The sequence below is a fragment of the Aegilops tauschii genome, chromosome 3, assembly GCF_002575655.3.
Source record: "Aegilops tauschii subsp. strangulata cultivar AL8/78 chromosome 3, Aet v6.0, whole genome shotgun sequence".
In the NCBI taxonomy this organism is placed as follows: Eukaryota; Viridiplantae; Streptophyta; class Magnoliopsida; order Poales; family Poaceae; genus Aegilops; species Aegilops tauschii.
This window is the reverse complement of record NC_053037.3, coordinates 7,941,207-7,962,183: the sequence shown is the minus strand read 5'-3', so window position 1 is coordinate 7,962,183 and position 20,977 is coordinate 7,941,207. Positions and strand designations below refer to the sequence as shown.

Sequence of the window (20,977 nt, the reverse complement as noted above, 5' to 3'; positions counted from 1 at the left end):
CGCGAGCAGGGGAGCACGAGGCGGGGCGGCGCGTGGGGGCAGGGCGACGGCAACGAGCACCGGGCGGCGACCCGTCGAGGCAAGGGCGCGGGGCGGCGGCGATGAGGAGCGGGCGGCGACGGCGAGCACGGGCAGCCTGGTGGCGTCGGGGGCAACTGGCGAGGTATGTCGAAAATTTCCTAAGTGTGGACTTATATAGTAAATCCTTTAGTCCCGGTTCGTGGCACCAACCGGGACTAAGGCCTCTTTTCAGCAGCCCAAAGGGCGGGAAGCGGCGGCCTTTGGTCCCGGTTGGTGGCACCAACCGGCACTAAAGGGGGGCATTGGTCCCGGTTGGTGCCACCAACCGGGACCAAAGGCCTCTTGCTGCCCGCGTCGCAGCCAAAAGTTTAGTCCCACCTCGCTAGTTGAGAGGGGCTCGGAGTGGTTTATAAGCCCCGCTGCAGCTGCCCTCTCGAGCTCCTCTCAAATGCAGGCTTACGGGCCTAATCTCACACTATGCTGTCTGTTGGCCTATTGGGCCTTCTGCGGGCCTGAATCCTGGCCCAGGTTGGGTTTCTAGTCGTATTCACGCCGTGGTGGCCCAATAGGTGGCAGTTTTTTAAATTTTTTGCATTATTTATTTTCTTTTGTTTGTTGCTTTATTTTTTAATTCTTTTTGTTTTTAGGTCAGCAAAATTATAAACTGTCTGTTAGTGCCATTAGTTTTAGAAAACATATAAACTTTCTATTAGTGCCATTAGTTCTTTATGAAAATTCTTTTTGCTGTATTTAGTTTTTTTATTTTCTTTTTTGCTATATTTATTTTGTTTTATTTCTACTTACAACAAAAAACTTATTTATTTTATTTTATTTTGTTTCTAATTACTTATTTATTTTACTTTATGATAATTCTTTCTGCTATTAAAGTTTCTATCAAAAAAAGTTCTTTATGAAAATTCTTTTTGCTTTTAATGATTAAAAATAAAAAAGAGGCGCAATGCGCGTTGATTTGCTTCAAGCCTTTCGGAATAGTGTAGGCTGCACTGCACATAGCTCGATGCAGTCTACCTTATTCCTCAAGGCTTAAAGCTAAGCAACGTGAGCATTGCGCCTCTTCTTCATCGTCTCTGCACTCAGGGCTTATAAACCGCTCCTAGTGCCTCTCAGCTAGCGAGGTGGGACTAAAAAACTGCTTAGCTAGTAAGAAACTCTAGTACAGGTTCGTGCCACGAACAGGTACTAAAGGTGCTCGTGGGGCCACAGCCTCATTAGTACCGGTTCGTGGCACCAACAGGGACCAAAGGGTGGAATTGGTCCCGGTTCGTGCCACCAACCGGGACCAATGGCCTTGCACAGCGGCGTGGTGGTGAGTTTAGTCCCACCTCGCTAGCTAAGAGAGAGCCGCACCTGTTTATAAGGTGCGGTGCGCCTGAGCTGTCGAGCTCCTCTCTAAAGCAGGCTTATGGGCCTAACCTCTCTGCACTCAGGGCTTATAAAGCATTTCAAATGAACTCTGAAAAGGTTGAAAGTTGGCATGGTATCATCATTTCATCCACATAGCATGTGCAAGAAAGTTGAGAGGGTTACGACAAAAACTAGATGCACTTCTTGTACAAAACGGACAATGGTATCATACTCGTCTATTACAAAGTTGGCATGCTATCGTCATAATAGTTGCGGGAGAAAGTCTTCACTTTTTCTTCACTTGTGTCATTTGTTTATTGCGCCGTAACCATGGATAATCTTCATCGTTTATCAGGATGCTTGGGTCAGCCTTGACTTTGAAGGGAGGAATTTCATGAAACTTTTCATAATCTTCAGACATGTCTGTCTTGCCCTCCACTCCCACAATGTCCCTTTTTCCTGAAAGAACTATGTGCCGCTTTGGCTCATCATATGATGTATTCGCTTCCTTATCTTTTCTTTTCCTCCGTTTACGGATTGGAAAACAGGGGCTATATACTAAACCTGGGATGGGGCCCACCAACTACCAGTAGGCCAGTCCACGGCGCCCTAATTTGATTCCATTGGGTCTGGTAGACAAGTCCTTCACATAGATAACCTGTGCCACATCATTGGCTAGAACGAACGGTTCGTCAGTGTACCCAAGATTGTTCAGATCCACTGTTGTCATTCCGTACTGTGGGTCTACCTGTACCCCGCCTCCTGACAGATTGACCCATTTGCACTTAAACAAAGGGACCTTAAAATCATGTCCGTAGTCAAGTTCCGATATGTCCATTATGTAACCATAATATGTGTCCTTTCCCCTCTCGGTTGCTGCATCAAAGCGGACACCGCTGTTTTGGTTGGTGCTCTTTTGATCTTGGGCGATCGTGTAAAATGTATTCCCATTTATCTCGTATCCTTTGTAAGTCAATACAGTCGAAGATGGTCCCCTGGACAACGAGTACAACTCATCACAAACAGTGGTGTCACCTCTGAGACGTGTTTCCAACCAACTGCTGAAAGTCCTGATGTGTTCACATGTAATCCAGTCGTCACACTGCTCCGGGTGTTTGGAGCGCAGACTGTTCTTGTGTTCATCAACATACGGGGTCACCAAGGTAGAGTTCTGTAGAACTGTGTAGTGTGCTTCAGACCAAGAATATCCGTCCCTGCATATTATTGAGTTCCCCCCTCCAAGCGTGCCTTTTCCAGTCAGTCTCCCCTCATACCGCGATTTAGGGAGACCTATCTTCTCAAGGCCAGGAATGAAGTCACCACAAAACCCAATGACATCCTCTGTTTGATGGCCCATGGAGATGCTTCCTTCTGGCCTAGCGCGGTTACGGACATATTTCTTTAGGACTCCCATGAACCTCTCAAAGGGGAACATATTGTGTAGAAATACGGGCCCCAGAATGACAATCTCGTCGACTAGATGAACTAGGACGTGCGTCATGATATTGAAGAAGGATGGTGGGAACACCAGCTCGAAACTAACAAGACATTGCACCACATCACTCCTTAGCCTTGGTATGATTTCTGGATCGATCACCTTCTAAGAGATTGCATTGAGAAATGCACATAGCTTCACAATGGCTAATCGGACGTTTTCCGGTAGAAGCCCCCTCAATGCAACCGGAAGCAGTTGCGTCATAATCACGTGGCAGTCATGAGACTTTAGGTTCTGGAACTTTTTCTCTGGCATATTTATTATTCCCTTTATATTTGACGAGAAGCCAGTCGGGACCTTCATACTGAGCAGGCATTCAAAGAAGATTTCTTTCTCTTCTTTCGTAAGAGCGTAGCTGGCAGGACCTTCATACTGCTTCGGAGGCATGCCGTCTTTTTCGTGCAAACGTTGCAGGTCCTCCCGTGCCTCAGGTGTATCTTTTGTCTTCCCATACACGCCCAAGAAGCCTAGCAGGTTCACGCAAAGGTTCTTCGTCACGTGCATCACGTCGATTGAAGAGCGGACATCTAGCTCTTTCCAGTAGGGTAGGTCCCAAAATATAGATTTCTTCTTCCACATGGGTGCGTGTCCCTCAACGTCATTCAGAACAGCTAGTCCGCCGGGACCCTTTCCAAAGATTACGTGTAAATCATTGACCATAGCAAGTACGTGATCACTGGTACGCATGGCGGGTTTCTTCCGGTGATCTGCCTCGCCTTTGAAATGCTTGCCTTTCTTTCGACATTGATGGTTGGTCGGAAGAAATCGACGATGGCCCAGCTACACATTCTTTCTGCTTTTGTCCAGGTATATACTTTCAGTGTCATCTAAACAGTGCGTGCATGCGTGGTATCCCTTGTTTGTCTGTCCTGAAAGGTTACTGAGAGCGGGCCAATCGTTGATGGTTACAAACAGCAACGCGTGCATGTTAAATTCCTCCTGTTTGTGCTCATCCCACGTACGTACACCGTTTCCAGTCCACAGTTGTAAAAGTTCTTCAACTAATGGCCTTAGGTACACATCAATGTCGTTGCCGGGTTGCTTAGGGCCTTGGATGAGAACTGGCATCATAATGAACTTCCGCTTCATGCACATCCAAGGAGGAAGGTTATACATACATAGAGTCACGGGCCAGGTGCTGTGATTGCTGCTCTGCTCCTCGAAAGGATTAATGCCATCCGCGCTTAAACCAAACCATACGTTCCTTGGGTCAGCTGCAAACTCAGCCCAGTACTTTCTCTCGATTTTTCTCCACTGCGACCCGTCAGCGGGTGCTCTCAACTTCCCGTCTTTCTTACGGTCCTCACTGTGCCATCGCATCAACTTGGCATGCTCTTCGTTTCTGAACAGACGTTTCAACCGTGGTATTATAGGAGCATACCACATCACCTTCGCAGGAACCCTCTTCCTGGGGGGCTCGCCGTCAACATCACCAGGGTCATCTCGTCTGATCTTATACCGCAATGCACCGCATACCGGGCATGCGTTCAGATCCTTGTACGCACCGCGGTAGAGGATGCAGTCATTAGGGCATGCATGTATCTTCTGCACCTCCAATCCTAGAGGGCATACGACCTTCTTTGCTGCGTATGTACTGTCGGGCAATTCGTTATCCTTTGGAAGCTTCTTCTTCAATATTTTCAATAGCTTCTCAAATCCTTTGTCAGGCACAGCATTCTCTGCCTTCCACTGCAGCAATTCCAGTATGGTACCGAGCTTTGTGTTGCCATCTTCGCAATTGGGGTACAACCCTTTTTATCCTCTAACATGCGATCGAACTTCAGCTTCTCCTTTTTACTTTCGCATTGCGTCCTTGCATCGACAATGACCCGGCGGAGATCATCATCATCGGGCACTGGTTCCTCTTCATCTTCAGCAGCTTCCCCCCTTGCAGCATCATTGGGCACATCGTCTGGTTCCTCTTGATCTTCAGCAGCTTCCCCCGTTGCAGCATCACCGTATTCAGGGGGCACATAGTTGTCATCGTCCTCTTCTTCTTCGTCGTCTTCCATCATAACCCCCATTTCTCCGTGCCTCGTCCAAACATTATAGTGTGGCATGAAACCCTTGTAAAGCAAGTGGGCATGAAGGATTTTCCGGTCAGAGTAAGACTTCGTATTCCCACATGTAGGGCATGGACAACACATAAAACCATTCTGCTTGTTTGCCTCAGCCACTTCGAGAAAATCATGCACGCCCTTAATGTACTCGGAGGTGTGTCTGTCACCGTACATCCATTGCCGGTTCATCTGCGTGCATTATATATAATTAAGTGTGTCAAAAACCATTACAGAACATCATGAAGAGATAATTAAGTGACCAAATTAATAGAAGTTCATCATCACATTAGAACCAAAGTACATACATAGTTCTCATCTAACAACATATATATAGCTCTCCAGAGCATCTAATTAATTAAACCATACATTGAAACTATGTAAAACATTTCAATGCGAAAACAAATGCGATCATAATCGCAACCAAGGTAACAATTGATCCAACGGCATAATGATACCAAGCCTCGGTATGAATGGCATATTTTCTAATCTTTCTAATCTTCAAGCGCATTGCATCCATCTTGATCTTGTGATCATCGACGACATCTGCAACATGCAACTCCAATATCATCTTCTCCTCCTCAATTTTTTTTATTTTTTCCTTCAAGTAATTGTTTTCTTCTTCAACTAAATTTAACCTCTCGACAATAGGGTCGGTTAGAATTTCCGGTTCAACCACCTCCTAGATAGATAAAATCTATGTCACGCTGGTCGGTATATTTGTCATAAACAATAAATGAATCAAATAGTTATAAAAAGATAATATATACCACATCCGAATCATAGACAGGACGAGGGCCGACGGGGCCGGATACCAAAACCATCGCACTATGTAATAAGAAGGAATAAAATAGTAAGCAAATTAGACAAGTATCTATCTAAAGTAAGAATTTTTTTTCTTTCAAAAAGAAGATAAGAACAAGAGGCTCACCACGGTGTTGCCGGCGACGAGATCGGCGCGGGCGGTCGACGACGGTGAAGACGGGAATGGGACGTGACGGGCCGCTAAACCTAGACAAATCTCGAGGAAAATGGAGCTCGGAGGTCGAGTTTCGAGAGGAGAAAGATTAACTAGTGTGGCTCGGGCATTTCATCGAACACCTCATGTGCATAGGAGGTGAGCTAGAGCACCACAATGCCCTCCCCTCGCCGGCCAGAGAAAAACAGAGCACTGTGGAGTGCTCTGCCGTGGCGATGGGGTATATATAGGCACCTCATTGGTCCCGGTTCGTGGCATGAACCGGTACTAAATCCGGGCCTTCTGTCCCGGTTCATGCCAAGAACCGGGACAAATGGTTGTGGGCCATGAGCGAGGACCATTAGTCCCGGTTCGTGGCTCGAACCGGGACAAATGGTTCCATACGAACCGGGACCAATGCCCACGAGGCCCCGGCCGGCCCCCTGGGCTCACGAACCGGGACGAATGCCCCCATGGGTCCCGGTTCGTGACTGAACCGGGGCTAATGTGAAAACTGCCCTGTGACCTTTGCCCCGTTTTCTACTAGTGTATGTCTCCCTTGAGGATCCCAACTTTGCTCCAAGCACGCCCCTCGTCCTCAATGTGGTGGACAATCGTACGTATGGAGGGAGAGGCCCCATCGAACACAATGGCGTTGCGGTGCTTCCATAGCTCCCACATTGTCAGGAGATAGACAGCCCTACCATCCTTGGTCCTCCTGCCCAGGTCTTGAGTGGTGATGCACCAGTCCGAAAGTGATGATCCCTGTCGAGGTGTCCAGTTGGGCTTGTTCATCGTCGTACAAATGATGGACCAAACCTGTCGTGCAAAGACACAGTGGAGTAGAATGTGGTCGATGCTCTCTTCATGCTGGTCGCAGAAAGGGCATGCCTCCTGGTGGTCAAGTCCGCGCCTGGCAAGCCGATCTGAGGTCCAACATCTGTTCTGCAGAGCTATCCAAGCGAAGAAGCGGCATCTCAGCGGTGCCCTCGATTTCCAAGTGAAGTCTGCCGTGGGAATGATCTCGCGTCCCATGAATCTTGCTTGGTAGGGCGATCTGACCGAGTATTCGCCACTCTTCTCCCAGGCCCACGTAACTGAGTCCATGGCCTTGTGGTTCAGGTGGGTGTGAGCTAGGCGGTCCCAAAGGATCATGTACTTATGAAGTGCCTGCGCCGAGAGCTCCGACCAACGTCTCTAGCCCACGTCGAGTTCGTCAAGGCCTGTACCACTATCCTCTCTGTCCTGGTGGACGGCTGTATCATGTCATAGATCGTCGGTGCCAGCTCCTGCACCCTAAAGCCGTCAAGCCATCTGTCTTCCCGGAATTTGGCACGCCGTCCATCTCCGATCTCCTAGCGTGTCGCCGCCTGAAAGAGCTGTCTGGAGCTCGTGGGGACCTCAATGTCGAACTCCGACCATGGCCGGGAGGGGTCAGTTCGCTGTAGCCATATGCTGAGTTATGTCGAGAGCGTGTAGCAACTACTACTGCACTTTGCTGCGCTGTTGAACTTTTATGATATCAATTGAAGGCATCTTTTGTGTACTAACAGGATGTGTTGTTTGTACTCTTTTCTTTCTTCTGTAAAAAAGGTTGTTTATAGGTGTGGATATGTCACTATTATATCACTTGCTCATATGATTGATTATAACAGGTACGCACATTGAGTAGACGTAAAACCACACTGTTCCAAATATGAAGGTGATCTAGGGATGCCACATCAAATGGTTTTTGGTGTGGGAAGGGGAGCGGAATTTATATTTGGTACAAACGCTAGGGTTGTTGTCGGTCTAATTGTTTGTTGAACGCTCCTATGCCCGCAACAAATTCTTAATGGTTTTCTAACAGTGAAGAACATCAAGCCGGAAAAATGTGCACAGTTCAATCCTCCATTATTGTCGTCCATTGTGTGTTGAACGCTGCTATGCCCAGAACAAATTCTTAATGATTTTCTAACTGTGCAGAACATAAGCTGTAAAATTATGCACCGTTCAATCCTCCATCATCGTCGTCCACACAGTAGTTTTGTTGTTTGTTCATACAATCGTCGTTCAAACAAAGTATGGCAAGCATTCAAACAGAAAAGCTCTAGCCCCAACCCAAACAGTGTTTCGTACTTTTCTGCTGCACCGCCACAGAATGCTTGTAAATCAAGTCGTCTTTGCCTAGAGCAAAGCGGGATAGCACCGTTCAATCATCCATCGTTGCCGTCGGCACAGTAGTTTTGTTGTTTGTTTGCTCCCGATAAAGTCATTGTGCAACACTTGGGGAACATGTGTTCTCATACAATTATCGTTCAAACAAAATATGACAAGCATTCAAACAGAAAAGCTCACCCAAACATAGTGTTTCGTACTTCTCTGCTGCACCGCCACAGAATGCTTGCATACCACAAAAAATGTGTACGCGTGGCTAGTGTCCCGCAAAAAAATGTGTAGACATAGCAGCATATGATCCACCGTAGTATGGCTCAACAAACAAAAATGCAATAGTAAACTTGCAGCAAATGAAACAGGCATGTTTAACCATCAAATCAGCAAGCAAACATATGTCAACAGAGGAAACGCTGGAAATAACATCTGGTTTCGCCAAATGTTTCGGTACAACAAGTACAGGCTTCAGAAGTCGCAGCAGAGCTGAGACAGTAACATTATGAAAGATACATGCTTTCATTCAGCAACTAGCCAACTGGGGCAAACCTTCCCGTCACAGAGCCCAGTGATGACGCCAATCAGGTTCTGAGGCATTAACAACTTACACGAGTTGCTTCCCGTCACTGGGTTCAGCAGAGTTGCCATGGTGATCATGATGGTGGTGGCGGCGGTGGTGGCGGCTTTTGTGAGACCCCTTACCATCATTCATCTTGTCTGGCTCACCAGCAGCACCATCATCCAAGGACATAGAGCGGCTCCTGTGACGCTTATGGATGTCAGAATCTAATGGCTTGTCCTCGTCACTTGATCTGTGACGCTTCCTATGCCTCAACCTGATCTTGTCCTCAGATTCATCGTCTGATGATCGGTGGCGACGCCTGCGGCTCCTTGTGTGGTCCTTCCTGGTTGATCTCCGGTCATCATCATCGCTGCTGTAATCTGAAGCATCAGACTCTGACCTTGGAGAGTGTCGGTGATGCTTCCTCCTGTGCGAGTGCTTCTTCCTTGGGCGCTCTTCTTCAGATTCGCTATCATATTCATCACTGTCGCTCTCGTCGCTAGAGTCCGAGCTCCTCCTCTTTGACCTGTGCTTGCACCTCCTGGCACCATCAGAGTCAGAGTGGCCATGTTTCCTGTGCCTTTTGCGGTCCTTCCTCTTCCTGTGTTTCCGATCACTGTCGCTCTCGGATTCACTGTCAGACTCTGAGGAAGAATAGCTTCGCCTCCTGTGCTTTTTTGACTTGAGCTTCTTCTCCTTCTCTTCAGTGGCCTTAATTGCCGCTTCCAGTTTCTGCTGCCATTTCAGTGGGGCTTCCTTCTTCTCAAGGAGTCTCTTCTTCTTGTCTTCGACCATCTGCAGGAACTTCTTGGCATCCATCCCAGCGAAACAGACAAAAGCTCAAAACCTGCAGGGCCGTGAAATGATGCAAGGAAGTGCATCTCATAGAAGAGAGAAAACACTGTTAGTTTACTGAACATCTAGGATTATCCAGCATGCTAGAGAAGAAGTGTGTAAATCAAATCAGTAAGTAGAGCAATAGCTTTAGACAACTGAAACAAAGATATTTTGGCAACCAAATGATATCTAATATCAGACATTTCAAAGCATAGTGAAGCCAAATCCTTGCAACCAACAAATACTTTACAGAGTGTGGCATGTCTAAGAAAATATTAACACCAGAGTAGCACTAAACTGATACATGACATCCGCTTAACACCAAAACAGTAGCTTAAAGGTTCCAAACTGCGCTAACCATTCAGATCCTACCAAAAACATATACTGATGTGGTAACTATACACAAACAAACTAATTAACCTGACACATGTGACAAGGTCTGTTGATTTTTACGCATAGTGCAGTTTAAAATTCGAATGTAATCCCAGTTATGAAACTGTAAAAGGAAAGAAATCAAGGGACTACTGATATTTTGTTTCCCAGAAGAAAATGCCTGAAATCGGCAAATACAAGTGACCATGAGAAAGTGAGACTCGTTTAAACCTAAGGCAACGCCAAAATAGTACCAAACTTATTCATGTTATCCACTTAATATCAAAACAATAGCTTAAAGGTTCAAAACTGCTAAACATTCAGAGCAGACAGAAATATGTGAGCCAAATTTTGTTCTGCGTCTCTAGTAACAACTCACAAGAATAACAAGTGACCTATATGTGATGAAGCTTGTTAGTAGTTACTGGTCTATAGAATAATGCTTTCTATCGCGTCAGTTTAAACTTGAACGCGATTCCAATTCTTAACCTTTGAAGTTCAGAAATCTCGAAGGAAGCTATAAATCTTTTTTTCCCTATATATAGCTTATTCTCGAAGACCACACAAGAGAACTACAATCCAAGCTTTTGCCAGCAGTTCAAACAAACCAAACCAAGCATGAGTTGACTAGCACCAGGCGGCTAGTAGGAATAAGTGCAGCTGGTACTGCCAGAGGTACAGCCCATGCATGCATGACTCAGCCACGCATTCATAAGCACTAACAGATCCAATGATTGCGGTAGGTGCAGGCATATTATACACTTTCTTACCTTGTCCTGAAGTTGCAACCACCAGAGCAGAGACAAGTCGCTCCTCCTCTTTCCTCAGCCCCAAATTCGCCTGCAATAACCACAATTCCGGTCAGGGTAAATTCTCAGGTCAGGGTAACTTGTCTCCCCACAAAGACTCTTCTAGGGAAAATCTAATCTATCCGCAATTCCGGATAATAAATTCACGAGGCCACGAAATTCCGCACCAGAACGGTTCACGTAATAATTCACGAGGCGCGACAGATCTAAGCCGCGACCGGCGGCGAAACCATAGAATTGCGACGAGCGCCCACGAGGTTTCAAAAATCGAACACCAAAAGGGCACAAAAAAGCCCGTCCTCTCAACCCTGCTCGTCCGGATCTGGACCCCTGCGACGCCCGCGCGGCGCGATCTAGAGCCCTAGCGGCCGCGGCGCCGGGAGGGTCTACAACTTTCCCACGGAAATTGAAGAAATTGCGACCTACTGAATTTGTCAGAAGAACGCAGGGGGACGTCGCGACTCACCGAATCGGAGACGCGCGGGCGGTGAAGGTGGAGGTGGCGGCGGCCGGGGTTGCTGCTGCGGCGCTGGCCGGTCGCTGCCTCGGCGAGGAAGAGGATAGGAGGAGGAGTGCGACTTGGCTTTGGGTTTGGGCGTGCCGTTCGGGTTGGGCTGGGGGAGGCGGCTTGCCCGTGGGACGGACCCAGCGATATATGGGCGGAGACGGACACGGTTGGCTTCCGGTGCCACGCTGACTGACTGGTGGGTCCTCACGCGTTTCAAGTCGGCTCACGTCTTTGCCGCTGGAAATGACCTGGCGCCTTCCAATCCGTTGGATGGATTCGCGCGTTACGAGCCGTCCGATCGGCGGTACGATTTGAAACATAGGGTATGTCCTTGCCGTTCAGTGCGCACGATGTTTGCGCGCGCGCACACACAAAAGGCATGTTGCAAACGCAGTATGAACCATGTTGTGGTCAACTTTGGCTTGCGTAATGTTGCAAACATGCGGGCCGGCCTCCATGAACCACAGGTCGCGTGGGAGAGGGGGCTAGCTTGCGTAGACGGCGTCGGTTGGAAGATGCGCGAGAGGAAGATGAGACCGAGAAAGGGACGGCGACATGCGGTTGGGAGAGGCTTCTAGAGAGGATAAGGTGGAGGGGGAGTTGTGCGGAGGCCACAAGGCATGTGCCGTGCGTTGGAGACGGTTGACAATATATATATATATATATATATATATATATATATATATATATATATATATATATATATATATATATATATGTGTGTGGAAAATCCATCCTACCACCCGATGGTAGTTATCCCACATGTCTCATATACTACTATGTGGTACTATATATATACTATTTTATTATTTTAAATATGTTCATATACTATATCTAAGATATTTCAAAGCAAATTACATGAAAAAATTGCATATGAGCCCATAGTTTTTGTTATATTTGTGAAATACGTACATATTTGTACATAAAAAGGGTATACTCAAAAAATGGTACATACTACCTAAAACTTAGTATATATACTAGCTAATCATTGTTATATACTACATACTACACGTACATACTCTCAGTTTCGACAGATACTACATACAACATACAAAACGCAAGTGGTAGTAACTACCACTGCTTGTAGGAAACATTATAGAGAGAAAGAGAGTGTGTGTGTGTGTGTGTGTTAATTGGGGAATGGAAGGATAAATCGCTATCACTAGGAGGTAAAGAAATCCATTAGCTAGCTCGGTGGAAGACGTGCATACCAAAAGAAAAGGGAGGTATGAGTTTTCACGACTTGTACTGTTTCGGTTTAGCGATGCTAGCGTAACAGGTTTGCAGATTGAAGGTAGAACTCGTATCACTCTGTGCAGGAGTCCTTCGTGCCAAATACTACCCACGTGGGAATTCGCTCAACCTGGCAAAGAATCTTGGCATGAGTACAATGTTTCGGGGTGGGGGGGGCTTATGTAGGGAGAGTTGGAGATGGTACTCAATTTCATGTCTGTGATGATGCCATTATCCCAACAAGTGCGACAGAGAAAGTGATGACACCGAGAGATGCAAAATCTTACATCAAAGATGAACGACCTTGTAAACCCAGTGAATTAATAGTGGGATGAGAAGCTAATTCAAGCTATATTTGGCCGATTGATTCAAGCGGAATACTACAAATTCCAATGGCATGATCATGCAAGGAGAATGTTGTGGCATGAAAGTATACTAGAACGAGAATGTTTCCAACTAAAGATCCATCGAGTTGTTGCATTCACGGGCTACAATCCATCCAATCAGCTATTTAGTGCGGGCCGACGGTTAGCAACATAGGCCATATTGCGCTCTACGTTTGCAACATAGACCATATTGCGCTCATTGATCTAGGTCGCATCATCTCGTCTAGTCGCAGATGGACGCTTGCAACATAGACCATGCGGCAGTCACCTCCAGCTTGCATAATGTTTGCGAACACATGGGCCTTTAGTCACCAATTACAACATGGATCATGTTGCAGACACCTTTAGCAACGATGACGATGACAACACCAAGCAGTTAGCTCAACGCGGCTCCACCTCTAGCTTGTAACATCCCCGCGGGGAGCGGCAATGCCGTCATGGGGATGGGAGGAGGAGGTGACAGAGGAAACTTGCAGAGGTGGTGTCGGTTGGCTCCAACTCCATGCCAATGAGACAAAGAAAGGAGTTTCTCAAGGAAGACATGATGTGGTTGGAAGAGGATTCTAGAGGGTATAAGGTGGAGGGAGAGTTGTGTGGGGCCCACAAGGCATGTGTCACGTGTTGGAGGGGTGCTCTTTGCGGGAGTTTCAGCGGCCCCCTAAACACGATGTCTCTGTTACCTTCTCTTTGAGAAATCGGCGTCGGAGCTCCGCCTCGTTTCCCTTCCTTCTCTTTGAGAAATCAACTTACACGAATTCAGTTTTCAGGCAACTTACAAATAGCTCACGCATACATCGAACAACTTATTTTTTATATCGATGTACAACTTTTTAAAAATCATGTAATCTGGGGTCTTGCCAAGTCATTACACTCGCCAAGATCTTTCGCCCAATGTGAAGTTCATGCTAGGCATATGCTAGTACAACCTCCGCTCATATATCCGTATCTAGACAAAGGTAAAACCAGATGGTGATGGTGGGAGTATTAAATTCGGGTTTCGGTAAGATTTCAGTTTAGACCAGTCATGCTCAAATAGTGAAAGATTAGAAAGCAACCAAATATCCTTTTCCAAAGTTCTGATTATTTAAGAAGACGTGAAAGTGGAACCACGGCCGTGCAGAACATATGCATGCGCTCCGACCAGTCCTGCTCTGCCGACACACACTCCACTACTCCGGCTACTGAGCGATCTGAAGCAAGATGAGCCATGTCGTCCAGATCGTGTCCCGGCGCATGGTCCTGCCGGAGCCGACGCCTTGGCTGCCGTCGGAGGCAGAGACGACCATCGACCTGACGCCATGGGACCTCCGGATGATCACCGTGGAGTACACCCAGACGGGCGTCCTCCTGCCCAAGCCCCCCGCCACGGGAGAGCACGGTCACCACGCCCCTGTCGTCGAACGCCTCACGTCGTCCTTCGCGCGCGCGCTGGGCCGCTTCTACCCCTACGCCGGCCGCCTTGTCGTCGCGCCGGGCGGGGAGGGTGGGAGCATCTCCGTATCGCTCCGCTGCAGCATGGAGGGCGCCGAGTTCGTCCACGCCGTGGCTCCCGGCGTCACCGTGGCCGACGTCGTCGCGCCGCTGTACACCCCCGTGGCGGTCCGGTCCTTCTTCCCCCTCGACGGGCTGTTCGGCGTGGACACCGTGGCGGGCTCCCACCCGGTCCTGACCGCGCAGGTCACCGAGCTCGACGACGGTGTCTTTGTCGCCATGTCGCTCAACCACGTGGTCGGTGACGGGACGGCCTTCTGGCATTTCTTCAACACCTGGTCTGAGATCAGCCGTCGTGATACTGACGATGCCGCCATCTCCTCGCCGCTGCCGGTGCACCGCAGGTGGTTCCTTGATGGCTGCCGTGTCCCGATCCCTCTGCCATTCGCCAAACTGGAGGATATCGTCAGCTATGGGCACCCATCATCGGTGCAGCCGCAGGACTGCTTCCTCCATTTCTCCGCGGAGAGCGTAAAGAAGCTCAAAGCGAGCCTCTGTCTGCAGACATCAAGGACCAAGAGTGGTGTCAACAAGGACCCGTGTAGAAGATAAGTAGGTAAGTGCAACCGTCCCACACCAGTGCCGAAGAAGCTTCAACACAGGATCAGATGGCGGCATGGCAAGCCGGAGACACCTGGGCTCCACAACGATGCTCCTAGGAGAGAGACGATGCATGCCACGGAACGCCTCCACGCCGCCTCATCCTTCCCATGCATGCCATGGAACCCTGTCGCTGCCACGCAACCCCTCCCCCAATCACCACGCGTGTGGCTGCTAGCAAGCACAATGGTGAGACGACCATGGCCCAGTCAAGCCGCCACGCGTGCCTTTGCCTTCTATATTTGGCAAGGGCGAAGGCACCATCGACGACGACCGACAGGGAGGCCACCAGCCTGCCATGTTGTCGTCCCTCGACTATAGGTCGTCAAGCCATGCTCTTGCTACTTCGGGAGGGTTCACCTCCGCCACAGTCGGCGAGCCGCAAGTGTCTTTTTTTTTTGTTAATGTTCAAAATGTTTGTCGAGTGTCAAAGAACATGCACTTGCCATAACACCAGCTGCATGTGGCACCAGCATTGTTCGCCATGTTCTGCCTACCCCTTTTGTTTGTCGAGTGTCTTTTTTTTAACTCAGCAGAGACTTTGCCGAGTGCCGACAAACGACACAGGACAAACTCCACTTTGTTGATAGGATGTATGTTGAGTAGGTTTTGCCACGTGTGCCACCCGGCAAAGCCTTGCTGAGGCAATCGACCTTCGCCGTGTACTCGGCATCTAAGCTCTTTCTTGTAACGCGTTCATTTTTTCGACCATGTATTCCACAAATTTAAAGACTGGCTTAGCCAGTCTTGACTGTTGAAACCTTCGATGTAATCAGTGAGAGCACCGGCAAATTGAGTTTGGCTCATTTTGTCACTTAACATCTTTTGGTTGTAACACACCATAACTTTAGTAGAGAATATCAGTCCTAAATCTTAGGCGGTGCATCTTGGGACGGCAGAGTATATATAGAATCCAACAGAGAGTCAGAAGTTCCAATCCACGTGCCATACATGATTTACACACCCATCAGTCATCAGATGATATCCTTCGAATCCACAGGCAGGTCCATGAGCCACGGGAGATGAACGTTGGTGAGCTTGGTCCTGCTGGTGAGCCCGCGCGACTTCTTCTTGGCCTTCTTCGGCTTGGGCTGCCGGCCATTGAGCTGCTCCGCCGCGCGCCGCTTCATAGTATCGGTGGCCGGCCTCTCGCCGTTCTTCCTGAGCTCCTTCTCGATGTCGATCATCTCCCGCGGGAGCTTGATGTCGTGGAACAGCTTCTTGAGCTCGGTGTCCACCCCGATCTTCGACCTCGGGTCGTCGTTCGGGTACGCTATGATGCCTCCCTCGCCCGGCAGCAGATAGACGTCGCCCGAGGATTTCAAGGCCTGCAGATCTTCCAAGACGGCTGGATACGCGTCATCCACCTCGGACGCCGGGAGGCCGTCCGGGAAGCTCTTGATCAGTGTCAGCAGCTCGCCTTTGGCCTTGACGTCGTGCGTGGGCTTGTAGGAGTAGCGCCGCCCGTCGAAGCGCACCTTGGGGTTGTTCCTCAGGCTCTCGGCGAGGGTCCTGCTGCCGTCGATGTCGACGTAGGTCCATTGGTTGATCTGATGCGTCGTAAGAGCTTCCCTCGTCTTGTCGAGCAGGTCGATCACGTTTTTCATCTGGTGCCCGACCGTGGACCTCCTCACCTCGTTGATCTTCCGTAGCCGCGCCGTGTCATCGGAGAATCTGACGACAGCGGCGGCAGGCGCGGGCGGGGATGGCTTGGCTGCCGGCCGTGGAGTTGGAGCGGGTTGCTGCTGGGACGGCTTGGTGCATGACGATGATGAGGTTCTGGTTGCGGCGATGGCGGACAGAGCCGCCTGGTTCCTCTCCTGCAGCAGCCGGAACCTGGCGAGGCTCTCGTTCAGCGCCATCTGGAAGCCTGAACTTGGTCGAAGCGGCGATCGGCCGGCGATGGCCGGGGCAGCACGTACGTATATCCGTGTATGTGCTGGTCGCGAGTTTGGAGCGCCGGCGATGGTGGACGGCCGGGCGGATCGAGGGTTTCACGTACGTAGGTATGCTGGACTTCGACTAATATATAGACCCAAAGAGGATCGCTAGTCTAGCTCGGATCGGACTTTTGACTCCGACACGGTTGTGTAGCCATCCAAACCGATTTTTAGTCTAGGACACATCTAGATGTGACATAAGATGTGACATAATTATGTCACATCTAAGATGACGTCATCCTATTATTCATGGCTCTCGATCGATCCGTTTGTCCTGTGGTCGATTGTTTGTCACCCGCGGGCTTCCTCCCTTCGGGCTCGTCATTTTCTTTGTCGCTCCAAAGGCTGGGCCTTGTTTGTTTGTTTATTTTGGGAGCTGCCCCGCGTTGCGGGCCGCGTGCCTCGCAAGGAGCCCCCGGCTGGGCCGGCCACACGATTCCACACCGGTCGACAATGCTTCGCTGGAAAACTCCAAAAAGGAAGAGCAGCCGCACAGATTCAACACAAAAACATCTTACTGTTAAATGCCTGTAGGGCTGTAGCTTTCCGTAAAGAAAATGTTGACCGCCTCCAGCTAGCCACAGTACCTGTTGGGCACTCCTGTATTCTAATCACCGTGAAACTCTCTCAAGCGGCCGATCGAACAGTTTCAGAACTTCACCAACATTTCTTCAATTTTTTGATTTTTAATCGAGAAAAACAGTTGTCGAGAACATCTTTTGCTATCGAGATTATTTTTTTGGAATATACGAACATTCTTTTCAAACTTCTGAACATTTCCTGAAAACGTGAACATTTTTTAAAAATGCGCACTCCTTTTTAAAAAAGTTGAACTTTTATACAAAAATACACACACCCCTAGTTGCGAGTCGATGGTCGGCTTGCAACTAGGGACCATCGACAAACACACACACACCCCCCTAGTTGCGAGTCAATGGTTGGCTTGCAACTGGGGGCCACGACGAACACACACACACTTAGTTGCGAGTCGATGGTCGACATGCAACTAGTGACCCTCGACAAACACACAGACTTCTATTTGCGATTCAATGGTGGACATGCAACTAGGGAATCTTGACAAATACATACACCCCTAGTTGCGAGTCGATGGTCGGCTTGCAACTGGGAACTGTCGACAAACACACACGCGCACACCCTTGGTTGCGAGTCGATGATCGACTTGCAACTAGGGGCCATGACAAAACACACACACCCCTAGTTGCAAGTCGATGGTTGACATGCAACTGGGGACCCTCGAAAAACAAAAACACACTCCCCCTAGTCGCGAGTCGATGCTCGGCTTGCAACCGGGGACCCTCGACAAACACACACACACACACACACACACCATTAGTTGCGAGTCGATGGTCGGCATGCTGCTGGCGACTCTCGACAAACACACGCGCTCCTAGTTGCGAGTCGATGGTTGACATGCAACTAGGGACCCTCGACACACACACACACACACACACACACGCACAATTGCGAGTCATTGGTCGACATGCAACTAGGGACCCTCAACAAACACACACACCCCTAATTGTGAGTCGATGGTCGGGTGGAAACTAGGGGGCATGACAAAACACACAAATTCCTGTAGTTGCGAGTTGAAGGTTGACATGCAACTGTGGACCCTCGACACACACACACACACACCCCTAGTTGCGATTCGGTGGTTCCCTTGCAACTGGGGGGCCTCGCCAAAACACACACACCCCCTAGTTGTGAGTCGATCTCCAGCTTGGAACTGGGGACCCTCGACAAACACACACTCCCCTAGTGGCGAGTCGATGGTTGACATGCAACTGGGGACCCTCGACAAACACATACATACACCAGTTGCGAGTCGATGGTTGACATGTAACTGGGGACCGTCAACAAAACACACACCCCCTAGTTGCGAGTCGATGGTTGACATGCAAATAGGTACCCTCGACAAACACACACACACACACACACACCCTAGTTGCGAGTCGATGATCGGCATGCAACTAGGGACCCACAAGAAACACACGCGAACACCCCTAGTTGCGAGTCGATGGTCGGGTTGCAACTGGGGACCCTCGAAAAACAAAAACACACTCCCCCTAGTCGCGAGTCGATGCTCGGCTTGCAACTGGGGACCCTTGACAAACACACACACACACACACCATTAGTTGAGGGTCGATGGTCGGCATGCAACCGGCGACTCTCGACAAACACACGTGCTCCTAGTTGCGAGTCGATGGCTGACATGCAAGTGGGGACCCTCCACACACACACACACACACCCCCCTAGTTGCGAGTCATTGGTTGGCATGCAACTAGGGGCCCTCAACAAACACACACACCCCTAGTTGTGAGTCGGTGGTCGAGTGGCAACTTGGGGGCCTGACAAAACACACACACTCCCCTAGTTGCGAGTTGAAGGTTGACATGCAACTGGGGACCGTCGATAAACACACACACACACACACACACACACACACCTAGTTGCGACTCGATGGTTGGCTTGCAACTGGGGGGCCTCGCCAACACAGGCACACAAAAACCCTAGTTGTGTGTCGATCTTCAGCTTGGAACTGGGACCCTTGACAAACACACAGCCCCCTAGTTGCGAGTCGATGGTTGACATGCAACTGGGGACTCTCGACAAACACACACGTACACCCCTAGTTGCGAGTCGATGCTTGACATGCAACTGGGACCCTCAACAAAACAACACACCCCCTAGTTGCGAGTCGATGGTTGAATGGAAGTAGAGACCCTCGACAAACACACACACACCCCTAGTTGCGAGTCGATGGTCGGCACGCAACTGGGGACCCTCCAGAAACACACACAAACACACACACACACAAACGCGCGCGCGCGCACACACCCCTAGTTGCGAGTCGATGGTCGGGTTGCAACTGGGGACCCTTCACACACGCACGCGCGCGCGCGCGCGCGCACACACACACACACACCTAGTTGCGAGTCAATGGTTGGGTTGCAACTGGGGACCCTCGACAAAACACACACACCCCTAGTTGCGAGTTGATGGTCGACATGCAACTAGGGGCCACGACAAAACACACACACCTCTAGTTGTGTGTCGATGGTTGGCATGCAACTGGGCACCCTCGACAAACACACACACACACATCCCTAGTTGCGAATCAATGGTCGGCATGCAACTGGGGGCCTCGGCAAACACACACACCCCTAGTTGCGAGTTGATGCTCAGCATGTAACTGGGGACCCTCGACAAACACATACACCCCTAGTTGCGAGTATTGGTCGGCATGCAACTGGGGACCTTCGACAAACACATACACCCTTAGTTGCGAGTCGATGGTCGGCATGCAACTGGGGACCCTCGACAAACACACACACACCCTTAGTTGCAAGTCGATGCTCGACAGCAACTGAGGACCCTTGACAAACACACACACACCCCTAGGTGTGAGTCGGTGGTCGGGTGGCAACTTGGGGGGCATGACAAAACACACACCCTCCCCTAGTTGCGAGTTGAAGGTTGACATGCAACTAGGGACCCTCAACAAACACACACACACAACCCTAGTTGCGACTCGATGGTTGGCTTGCAACTGGGGGGCCTCGCCAACACACACACACACACCCTAGTTGTGAGTCGATCTTCAGCTTGGAACTGGGGACCCTTGACAAACACACAGTCCCCTAGTTGTGAGTCGATGGTTGACATGCAACTGGGGACCCTCGACAAACACACACATACACCCCTAGTTGTGAGTCGATGCTTGACATGCAACTGGGACCCTCAACAAAACACACACCCCCTAGTTGCGAGTCGATGGTTGACATGGAACTAGGGACCCTCGACAAACACACACACACCCCTAGTTGCGAGTCGATGGTCGGGTTGCAACTGGGGACCCTCCACACACACACACACATACACACACCTAGTTGCGAGTCGATGGTCGGGTTGCAACTGGGGACCCTCGACAAAACACACACACCCCTAGTTGCGAGTTGATGGTCGACATGCAACTGGGGGCCACGACAAAACACACACACACACACACACCTCTAGTTGCGTGTCGATGGTTGGCACACAACTGGGGACCCTCGACAAACACACACATCCCTAGTTGTGAATCGATGGTCGGCATGCAACTGGGGGCCTCGGCAAACACACCCCCCTAGTTGCGAGTTGATGGTCAGCATGTAACCGGGGAGCCTTGA

The 20,977-nt window shown here is 49.7% G+C and overlaps 3 protein-coding genes across 4 annotated transcripts; 1 reads left to right on the top strand and 2 right to left on the bottom strand.

Annotated features, from left to right (window-relative positions):
• Positions 1–8,394: 8,394 nt before the first annotated feature.
• LOC109757125 (uncharacterized) lies at positions 8,395–11,249 on the bottom strand. 2 transcript variants are annotated; one of them, XM_020315959.4, is made up of 3 exons: positions 11,094–11,249; positions 10,589–10,658; positions 8,395–9,490 (listed from the first exon to the last, which is right to left on the bottom strand). In XM_020315959.4, exon 3 carries the CDS (start codon positions 9,426–9,428, stop codon positions 8,652–8,654), a length of 777 nt encoding a protein of 258 aa, XP_020171548.1. In that variant the 5' UTR covers positions 9,429–9,490; positions 10,589–10,658; positions 11,094–11,249; the 3' UTR covers positions 8,395–8,651. The 2 variants fall into 2 exon arrangements, with proteins under 2 accessions (XP_020171548.1, XP_020171550.1); XM_020315961.4 differs by having other exon boundaries at positions 8,395–9,456; positions 11,094–11,241.
• A 2,511-nt stretch (positions 11,250–13,760) lies between these two features.
• On the top strand, positions 13,761–14,797 carry LOC109757128 (uncharacterized acetyltransferase At3g50280-like). Its single transcript, XM_020315964.3, has one exon. It carries the CDS (start codon positions 13,955–13,957, stop codon positions 14,795–14,797), a length of 843 nt encoding a protein of 280 aa, XP_020171553.1. The 5' UTR covers positions 13,761–13,954.
• Positions 14,798–15,280: 483 nt separating this feature from the next.
• Positions 15,281–16,707, bottom strand: LOC109757126 (uncharacterized). The gene has a single exon (XM_020315962.2). The coding sequence runs from the start codon at positions 16,705–16,707 to the stop codon at positions 15,820–15,822; it is 888 nt and encodes a 295-aa protein (XP_020171551.1). The 3' UTR covers positions 15,281–15,819.
• Between the last annotated feature and the right edge of the window lie 4,270 nt (positions 16,708–20,977).

Bases quoted from the DNA above. Each gene is read 5' to 3' on its own strand.
- LOC109757125 (XM_020315959.4), bottom strand. From the start codon at position 9,428: ATGGATGCCAAGAAGTTCCTGCAGATGGTCGAAGACAAGAAGAAGAGA.
- LOC109757126 (XM_020315962.2), bottom strand. From the start codon at position 16,707: ATGGCGCTGAACGAGAGCCTCGCCAGGTTCCGGCTGCTGCAGGAGAGG.
- LOC109757128 (XM_020315964.3), top strand. From the start codon at position 13,955: ATGAGCCATGTCGTCCAGATCGTGTCCCGGCGCATGGTCCTGCCGGAG.